The 10381-nt window shown below is 39.8% G+C and overlaps 1 protein-coding gene across 1 annotated transcript; it reads right to left on the minus strand.

Annotated features, from left to right (window-relative positions):
* Positions 1 to 3292: 3292 nt before the first annotated feature.
* CYP7A1 (cytochrome P450 family 7 subfamily A member 1) lies at positions 3293 to 10070 on the minus strand. The gene is made up of 6 exons (XM_069004799.1): positions 9908 to 10070; positions 8384 to 8624; positions 7421 to 8034; positions 5992 to 6122; positions 4906 to 5081; positions 3293 to 4280 (listed from the first exon to the last, which is right to left on the minus strand). The coding sequence occupies exons 1-6, from the start codon at positions 9985 to 9987 to the stop codon at positions 3981 to 3983; spliced, it is 1542 nt and encodes a 513-aa protein (XP_068860900.1). The 5' UTR covers positions 9988 to 10070; the 3' UTR covers positions 3293 to 3980.
* Positions 10071 to 10381: the final 311 nt, after the last annotated feature.

Consider the following 10381-nt stretch of genomic DNA (forward strand, 5'->3'; position numbering starts at 1 on the left):
GACAAAAGTAAGACCATAGGTCCTGTCATGGGTTAGCATAACTCTGGAAGTGATCTTCTTGCAAAGGGGTGCTTACAGCTTCCTCTGTGACCTAACAGAACCTATCAGCTGGCTAGTTTGAATATTGGCAATTTTTTAAGCCACCTAAAATTTTGACCGCCTCTGTGGTCCGCATTTAAGAATGGACAAACCCTGGGAAAGCCTCTCTTGATTCTGGCTTTGGGACAGGTAACTGGGCTCAGCCGGTACGGGGCCCAGCGGGCCTGGGCTGGGCCCTGCTCGGTCCAGGCTGGGTCCAGGCTGGGACCTGCTTGGGCCGGGCCCGGTTGGGACACAGCAATCCTGGATCCGTGTGGTCCTGTTCCACCCGCGGCCCCCCATGGCTCTGCTACGTGCAGAGGGCGCGGCCCGGTTCCCCCCCACACCTCTCCAGTGTGGCTGAAGATTCAGCTGAAGCTGTTCCGCTGTCCGGCAAAGATCATATGACTGATAGCGATAAGCAAAATTCCAGCTGCAAGGCCCGGGTGAGATTAACCCTTTTAGTACTGTAGATATTAAATAAAGAAAGAAGAGCTGAAAAAACCTAAGAGAAGAGAAAGAGGAGATGCTTAGAAGCTGAAACTCTGCTGTAAAACTATGGTGGTGATGGACTATGATATATCAGAGTACCCGTTGTAATTTCATATAGGCATGGGGGTGGAGGGTTCAAACTGTACTTGTGAGCAAAAGCACCTGTGCTGAAATAAGCAAATGCTGAAGCAGCTGTCATTTGATGAGAAGTTTGAACAGGGAGAGATGGAAGCGATGAGGACCCTTTTGCTCCAAATTGGAAGGAGAAAGACCTCTGTTCCTAGAGATGCTCCCAGAGATAGTCCTAGAGATGGAGATGATGAGGACCCTTTTTCTCCCAGGGAAGGGGGAGGGCCTCTATTCTTAGAGATGAAGATGCTCTAAGAGATGGGTGAAGACAACCTTTGTTTTTGAACAGCTCAACCTTAAAATGGTACCCCAGTAGCTCAAGATTGGACCCTCAAAAGCAGTTGTGGGAAAAGCTGTAAGTCAGGGGAAGGGACTCTCACATGTGAGCAGAGAACCAACCCAGGCGACTGTCTCGTGATACTGAAGCCATGTGTAGTGGTTTGGTCCAAAATACTCATTACTGTTTACCTTCTGTGAGATAAGAATTAGGACAAAAACAAAGCAGGCACCAAACTTGAAAGAATATAAAAAAGTTTATTAACAGACCTAAAAGAGGGGAAGAAAAATAAAATCATACCACACCTTCAGACTCTTCTCCTCCCCCCACCTTTCTCCCTTCTCCCACTGACAATGTAAAAAGACAACCCTTGAGATGTTCAGTCTGTTTACCCCTTCCATAATAACCTTGTTCAGTCCATTTAGGAAGAGGAGTCTCTCTTGCCCATGCTATGAAAACATTATCACAACGAGACAGCTGCCTGGGTTGGTTCTCTGCTCGCATGTGAGTCCTTTCCCCCGACTTGCAGCTTTTCCCGCAACTGCTTTTGAGGGTCCACTCTTGAATTACTGGGGTACAATTTTAAGGTTGAGCCATTCAGAAACAAAAGTTTTCTTCACCCATCTCTGGGAGCATTTCATCTCTAAGAACAGAGGCCCTTCTCCTTCCCTGGGAGCAAAGGGTCCTCATCATCTTCATCTCTAGGACTATCTCTGGGAGCATCTCTAGGAACTGAGGTCTTCTCCTTTTCCATTTGGAGCAAAAGTCCACATCGCTTTCATCTCTCCCTGTTCAAACTTCTCATGAAATTACAGCTGCGTCAGCATCTGCCTATCTCAGATGCTGAGTGCTTTTGCTCACAAGTACAAGTTTGCTCACAAGTACAACTACAAAAAGCTCGGGTGCTTTTGCTCACAAGTACAAGTTGAATGCTTCACCCCCCCACACCTTCATGAAATTACAATGGGTACTCTGATATATCATAGCTTTACAACAGAATTTCAGCCTTAAGCATCTCCTCTTTCTCTTCCCTCAGGTTTTCAGCTCTTCACAGCACTAAAAGGGTTAATCTCACCTAGGCCTTGCAGCTGGAATTTCGCTTATTGCTGTTGGTCACATCGGTGCAGCTTTAGCTGAATCTTGGCCACACTGGAGAGGGGGAGCCAGGCCGGTCTGTCTGCACATAGCAGGGCTGGGGGGGGGGCGGGGGGTTCCATGGCTGGAACAGGCCCATGGCTCCAGGCTGGCTGTGGCCCGGCCCGGCCTGGCCCAAGCAGGGCCTGGCCGGGCGCGCTGGCCCCTGCACGGGGCCTGCAGCCACCTGTGCCAGCGCCGGAAACGAGAGAGAGCTTGGGGGGGAGTTTGTCTGTTCTTAAGTGTGGATCACAGAGGTGGTCACAACTTTAAGTGGCTTAAAAAATTGTCCATATTCAAACTGGCCAGCTGATAGGCTCTGTTATGTCACAGAGGAAACTGTAAGCACCCCTTTGCAAGAGGATCGCTTCTGAGACTATGCTTTGCTAACCCATAATTTCTTGTGAAGATGTCTCCATAGCATGAGCAAGAGAGACTCCTCTCCCTAAATTAACTAAACAAGCTTATTATGGAAGTGGTAAACTGACTGGACATCTCAAGGGCTGTCTTTTTGCAGTGGGAGAAGGGGGAAAGGTGGGGGGAGGAGAAGAGTTCTGAAGGTGTGGTATGATTTTTTTTTTCCTTTCTTTTTAGGTCTGTTAATAAACTTCTTTATATTCTTTTAAGTCTTGTGCCTGCTTTGCTTTCTCCTAATTCTTATCTCACAGAAAGTAAATAAGTAATGAATATTTTGGACCAAACCACTACAGGTCCTTAGAAAAGAACAGGATAAAAAAAATGTTTTAAGTCCATTTGTTCTTTTCAGCATCAGATGGTAAGAAAGCTCTCTCTTTCAGCCTGAAGATGTTTCATTAAAAAATGGACTTTTGTGACATAAATACATACATACATCTGTTGTTTGCAGCAGAAAAGGACAGGGATGTTAAAGAGAAGCAAATTATATTAACCCTGAAACAATTGTTCTCATGGACATGCCACAGAATACTACCCATGGTAACTTTAATGGAATTAGACTAGGAAGACCTAAGGAGGCTTACTGAAATATGGAATTTAGGCAATGAGGCTAAAACCACCCTTGAATATGGTGAATATGTAGTAGATATTTATTTATATCCAAATTGGTGTTTGAGCTGGCTAGTTTAAAACTGGTTTAGGTGGCTTTGGATGAGTGCATAAACTTTTGACAATGTTAAGACATTAAAACAACAGTCTAGAGATGCATTTGGTTCAGCCAGTATAATTTATTTTAACACAGTTAGCACTCTCTGAAAATAAGTATCTTACAATGAATATAATACAAGTTTTGCAGTTTCACTTGAACGTGAACATTTTTGTAGTTTTTTTCAAGTCTTCTAGTTTTTCATAAAACCATAAAGGTACTTCCCCAGAGAACTCTCCCCTCCTCACTTCAGATCTGCCTTTATACAACGAAAACTTTATTTCACCTGTGGGGATAACCATCACCATTCCCTGTCCCCCAAACATTTCAATTGTAGAAAAGAATATGTTTTAACTGTAGTACAATTTTGAAATTAAGATTAATTAGCTGATGAAATTCTAACTGTGGGAAAGTATTTGCTGACAGAAAAAACCCTGCTATTGTACACACACAATTGAAAATCTTAACTTGCATTTCAAAATGGTTGGTAAAAAAGGAGACATTTGCATCAAAACAGCGCATTAAACCCACTGCATGCTGGTACCACACTGGTACCAGCACATTTTTCATTAAAATGGTGAATTAGCATCTTCATATAGATTTTCCCCAAGACTTGAAGCATTTCATTTGCATATATATATAAAATGTATAAAAAGTATATGTCATACAGTGTATTTAGTACTGTTAGTATATACAGTGTATTTATGTACTACTAGTACATAGTGTATATGCATAATAAAAAATACATATTCATAAGCATTTCAGCCTGTACCTGAAATAAACGTCATTGGATGGCTGCAAAACACCCAGTCCTGCACGGGATTGATCTAGAGAGGGACATTTCACATTACTGTCCACCAGCTCTATCTCAAAATACGAAAACATCAGAGCCAAAAATTGTTTAATCTCATGGACAGCAAATAACCTGCCCGGGCACTTTGCCATGCCTGTCCCAAAAGGCATGTAGTAATACTTCAGCTTCCGACCATTCCGGTAGAAATCGGTCTTCTCCTCTCCATTCTCATTCAGAAAGCGATCATATTTGAATGTCTGCAATTGAACACACAAAAGAGCTCCTTGATATTTGAATACCTCCAAAAACCAGATAAAGCTGCTAAGACACAAAATGCAGGCTGGGAAAGAGATGCCTCTAGAAATAAGCATCGTGCAGTAGCACCAGGCCCCATGGTGCTTTGTTTTAGAAAGAGTGGCCTCTGAGAAGTTCTGTTATGTGGTACAGGATCCCAGGTTCTTTGCTGATAACTCTCCTTTTTTGTCCTGACCTCTAAAAATAAGCATTGTAACCTGCATCCTTGTTCATGCAGCAGAAGAAGCATTGGAAGTATTCTAATTCCGTGCCTTTGGGAAACTATTATCCTTGTCCTTCTTCAAAGACCCCCATAATGGTGACCTTCCCTCACTGAGGAAGGCAGTAAGTAGAAGGCTGTCTGGGGCTGGTGGCACACCTTTTGGTCACACTAAAACGTTTTGCAGAGAGTATTTGCACTGACTTTATTCTTTTTCTTGCCTATCATTACATCTTCACGTGTAAGAACAGACTGTCTGGGGTGCAACAGAAAACCAGCCATGAGGCACCACTACAAATGCTTTATCTAAAGGCCTGTTAACTTCTGCCACAGCACTGAGTTTAATGCAAATTGAAAAAAATACTTACCAAGGGATCAGCATAAATTTCTGGATCAAAATGCAGCAGCTGAGGATAAAGAGCTACAATATCATCTTTGCGAATGTTGTAGAAGTCGTTCTCTAAGTGCAAAGTGAAATCCTCCTTGGCCACTCGGAAAGTCATGGATGCACTCGAGAGCCTCATTGCCTCCTTGATGATGCTGTCTGTTGGGAGAGGACAAGGAATGATTGCCATGCAAACAGTGTATTCACATCCTGGAGGCAGGTCATCGATACTGATCTATTTCAGAGCCATTATCAAACCCTGAATTTATTAGAAGAAAAATTTTAATATTAACTTTCTAAATGCTGAAGAAAGTATCTTCCTCATTTCTTTTTAGCATTTCTATCCCTTCTATAGATACCACTGAGAACCCAATCTTCTTTCCCCTAGAAAAATGCTTATAGTTGATGAAACCAAATGTTCAAAAGTTTAACACAATGTCACTCTGTGATAAAGACCAAACCAGTGAAAACTGAAAAGATAACAAGAAAAACAAGCAGTTCAGTAAGCAGAATTTTCTGAAGCTGTAAGAGTTTCTTTATAGAAACCCATACTCAGGAAAAAAGTAATGTGGGGGGTTTTCTGTTTCAATATAAGGGGTTTTTTAAAGTAACAGTAGTTAAAAGGCAACATTATCAAAACTCTCTGTAACTTCTGAAAAATGTGCTTATAATTTGAAAAAATATTAAGAGGAAATAGAAATAATGGTATTAGAAAATATTGCTTCACATTATAAGAATTGGGATTTAAGTAACACCTTTTCATTTGATTTAGAAATATAACCAAACAAAATATTGTTCAGAATTATGCACGGGTCTATGTTATGTAGCTGTATAGGATTATTGAGACATGCCATTACCCTCGAAGAAGTGCTTTTCATGTAAATTTTGGTACTCTCAGTACCACCTGGGACATTGGGAAGCCTGGTTGTGTTGGCTATTGCTAAGGAACATATAGCTTCCTCTTCCTGTTTCTTTGCTAATTCCATAGGAATTCCATAGCAAGTATTTACATGGTAATAAGTAGAATACCATGGAAATTGTAGTGTGATTCCTTATAAAATAAGCATACCTAGTATTGGCATATTATCCAGCTGTTTTCGGTTCAAGGAAATATGTTTGCCATCTAAGCTGATACTCTCTTCAGCACTTTCCAAAACATGTTGCACTTCTTTGGTAGCAGCTCTCACTGCTTCTGGATTCCTAAGATCAAAAGAGCAAAGGTATAACATAATTTTAAATTTAAGAATTCTTTAAGAAGGGGTTTTGCTATTAAAGTTCTTCCTGGCTAAAATTTCTATTGTTGGCTGACAGGTACAACCTTCTAAAATGAAAATGTTGCAGCAAAATGCTGCAGTTCCACTTTTTCATGTCTTGGCAAAGGTATGATAACTTCAAAGAAAAAAAAAGGAAAGGAACCTCAAGTATTTGATTTTGTCTGCAATGACAAGTGGGACAGAACTGATGAGTGTAATTCAGGTAATAAACAGTACTGTCACTAAAAAGCAATGCCAAGAGTAAGAAAAAAACCAGCCAGTTGTAAATTAGGAAATAGCCCCACCACAGGCAGAAAGTTTAGGAACAGGATTATAGATCAGTTTTATAACATCATTTATTCTGGCTGATGTGACAATATTCTGCCTAGCTGAAAAGAATCTTCCTAATACCAAGAGCCCACATAGTACCCTCACTGTCTAGGCTTTCTTTCAGACACAGAATATATGAGCTATGGTGAAATATATAGAGACAATAAAAGAGTCTTGATGAAGGCACAATCAGGGTGCTAAAAGACTCCAAGTCCAGAAAATCTAAAGAAAATTAATTCTTGTAGCAAAAAGTACTAATTAACCTCAAAAATTAGCATTGGCAAGTAGATATGATAAATAAAAGCATTAGGAATTTAGACGCACACTTCAGCACTAATTATGCTGAGGCAGATAATCCACAAAGGCCCACTCTAAAATGGACATTTGATAGTATTATCTGAACTGTGCACTTGTCTCAAGAGTAACAAGCTCAGCAGGTGCAGTCTACAGTAGAGCTTCAGTGGGATCTATTGACATATAAATTATTTTCTATTAAGTATCTGTGAAAACAACAATGAAGTTAAATCTCATTTTGCCTGCTCTAGTGAGATGGACTAAAAATGTCTAGTTAGATTTGTAGCCTTTAATACAATTAATGTTTTGACTGCAACTAGCACTTTTAACGTCATATCATATAGATTTACTCCAAAGCTTTCTTGACAAAGTGTAGCATTGCCCTGGAGTGTTGTTTCTCAAAAAAAAAAGGTTCTACAGAATTGCTCTGTGCTACCACTACTTGCTCTCAGATGAGTGAAGGGCTTTTCTGTGGATGTCCAGAACAACACACCATTTCTGTTGCAAACAGTTTTTTATCACTGCTGAGGTATCAAGCAGTGGAATTGGCCTGTATTAATGAACTGGTTTCTGAAAGATAAACATTTTTCTTGTTTGGGAGCAAGAAGTATTGGAACTTACTTAAGAAGATAGAACAAGGTCCAAAAAGTGGCAGGAATGGTGTTTGCTTGAGAGGCCCAGAGCACTGCCACATGGGTCTTTGCCTTTTCCATGTCATCGAAGGTTGACAGGGTGTCGTTCAGGAACATGCGGAGGGTGACAAGCTCAGAGAGGTTGTCCCTTTTCAGGAGGTTCTTGTGCAGGAGTGCCTCTCCCAACTTCTCACGTGCACTGTGGGCACTCTTGAAGAGGTGGATAGGCAACCCTGCCACGAGGGCTGGGAAAATCCTATCAAATTCCTTGAAGTTTTCAAGGGCATTTAGGATATGAGCTCTCTCAGTTTCCTGCTTTGATGATAGGTTTTTATCATTATTTGAATTAAATTCTTTACCAAAAAGTGTTAAAAAGCCAGACTCAAACATCACTTGGCAACAGAATGTGTAAAGTCCTTCTGTCACCCAGGTATTAGATGGGAGCTTAGGTGTTCTTGACTGCAGCATGACATACTGTAGGTTTTCCATCATTGCTTCAATGAGGGCATCTAGGGCATTGCCTTGAAGGGTTCTAATGAAAGTGTGATGAAAATTTTCAGTGGTGTTTCCCTCTGCTGGGTCAATGCTACCATGCCCAAAAGCCTGTCACAAAATAAATTGTATGCATGATAAGTAAGGCCCGTCATTACCTTGATGATAAAGTCTAACAGAAATGAAAGCCAAAGTATAACTTCATAGCTTACTAGAGGGAAGAGTAATAATGTAACAAAATAATGTACAGTCTTAGAATAATGTATAGTCTTAGAACAATCCAAATCACTGCAAATTTCTTTTCCATTTAGGAAGAGGAAAACAAGACCACAATGTTTTAAACGAGTAAAAGTGCAGAAATGCGAAACCAATGCTATTTCAAAGGCACAGTTATGTTTACAGGGATTAACTGGGTATGTCAGCAGATACTTTGCTTGTTAGATATTAAAACCAGCAGTACCTTGGCAGAAGTAGCAAAATGGAACTTTTTCCAGTCCAAGTGTTTTCCCTGGCGCATCAATGCATGGTAGGAAAAAGGGTCAGTGAGGAAATGAATGTATTTCCCTGCTACATGGCAAGTGAAGATGTGGCCATGCTTCTTCTGCTTTTCTTTGAGGAATTCAAGGGGGTTGGCACCAAACTGCAAGGCACAGCCCAGGTATGGGAGGAACCCATTTTCAAGTGGTGGCTCACCTTGTCGCCTACAAAACACAAACAAAAGCTGAATTTAAAATTATGTATAAAGATCTCTTCTCTAGGACTACCAGGTATGTAAAATGCTGATGCTAGGCTTTGTGTAACATGAAAGAAAAAAAAAATCCCAAATAAGTAGTTTATTTACAAATATTTTTCTCCCATTTAAGGCCTAAGCTATGTAAGAAAGAACAACTTTGACTATTAATGGACATATTAAAACACAGTTTGATTATGTCATCTTTGTTTTCCCTGAATCAGAAGTATATTTTTCACCTGTTCAAATGCCAAATTATTGCCATTAGCTAACATGCAGTTATGAATTTTTCACATTAATAAATAATCCATCACACTAATATTGTCTGATACATTTTTGGACAATTGTATCCACAATTTCATCTGAATACCAAGCAAAAGAAATTTTTTAGTATGGAAATGTTGTTATTATTTGTATATCCCATTAACAGACCAGATCTTTCTAAAAATATGGGAATTTTGCTATGACCCTCAGTAAGCATAAGAGCTAGTCTTTCAGACAAAATGTCATCAAGCACATGCTTTAAATTAAGCAGATATTTAAAGTGAAGCATATGCTTAAATTATTTTCTTTTTTGAGTAGAAAACAACTTTCCTGTGTAAGGACATCATGACTGCTGAAAAAAATTTCATATAATACTTCAGCTTTTCCAGTAAATGAAGTTAATTATTTTCACCTTTTTTTTAATTAAACTTTTTAAAATAAAACAAGAAAAATGACTGCTGAAAATACAAAATTAGAGCAACTTACTTGCTCCTTATGTAAATATGCCAGTAGGATAAATGCTTTTAAGGCATATGTATTTGAAATAGTGTGGTACATAAATATTACCTGTATTAAACAGTGTTACTAGATATAATATAAAAATGTTTGTAAGTAGGTATTAAACTCTAATTACATGTAAGTAGGTATTAGCTGTGATTACAATACAGGTGAAACTCCAGCCCAGAACTTTAGGAAATCAGAACATACATATTCATATTTTAATTACCTCACTTGTGCATAGATTTTGATCTACAGCTACCTCTAGGCATCACTGCACTATCATTGCAAAGTTCATACACAAAAATTTGATTGGAACATAAATCTGTCAAAAGACCGAAGTACAGCATTGTCTGTGCTATCCTGCATATGTCCATCTGACAGTCTTGAGACACTAAAAGAACTTGAGTTCTTTTAGTGATGTACACAGGATATTTGACACAAATGAAGGCTAGCAGGCACACTGAGATGCAGTTACAATAGGTTTCTTACCTTCTCCTCCTCCCTAGAAGAAACCAAGACACACAACAAAGTATTACTGCTGTTCCCCAGAGCCAGGATGTTAGGGACATTTCTGGTAATGCCCACAAGCTTCCAAGTGGAAAATGGGTAACTACCAGGATGGCAGGAGAGGTGACTGAGAATAAAACAGAAGACAGGTCACAATTTATATACAGTGGGTGCACCACTGTCTCTAATGGCACTGAGTCAACCTAGCAAGCTATTGATTAACCATTTCTGGAGAGAGCTTCTTCTCTCTCTGTTCTGGCACCTTTCTGCAGACAGCTTTGCTGGACTGATGCAGACAGTTGCAGATCTGGCCTTGACCTGATGTCACGTAGCAGTAGCAGTTCCAAAGTAACCAAACAGCTGTAATAGTTGATAATTTGAAGGTTAGTCAGGTGTATTTGGATCAATCCTGCAGATTTATCAATTGCAGTTTACAGTTCAAGTTTAGCAATATAT

The sequence above is a fragment of the Aphelocoma coerulescens genome, chromosome 2 (assembly GCF_041296385.1).
Source record: "Aphelocoma coerulescens isolate FSJ_1873_10779 chromosome 2, UR_Acoe_1.0, whole genome shotgun sequence".
Lineage (NCBI taxonomy): Eukaryota > Metazoa > Chordata > Aves > Passeriformes > Corvidae > Aphelocoma > Aphelocoma coerulescens.

What these genes read in the sequence shown, in the direction of transcription:
- CYP7A1 (XM_069004799.1), bottom strand. Translation starts at nt 9,987, where the DNA reads ATGTCCCTAACATCCTGGCTCTGGGGAACAGCAGTAATACTTTGTTGT. An exon ending in ATTTTGCTACTTCTGCCAAG is followed by an intron (nt 8,035 to 8,383) that starts GTACTGCTGGTT and finishes ATTTTGTGACAG; the next exon opens with GCTTTTGGGCATGGTAGCAT. An exon ending in GGATAATATGCCAATACTAG is followed by an intron (nt 5,082 to 5,991) that starts GTATGCTTATTT and finishes CTCTCCCAACAG; the next exon opens with ACAGCATCATCAAGGAGGCA.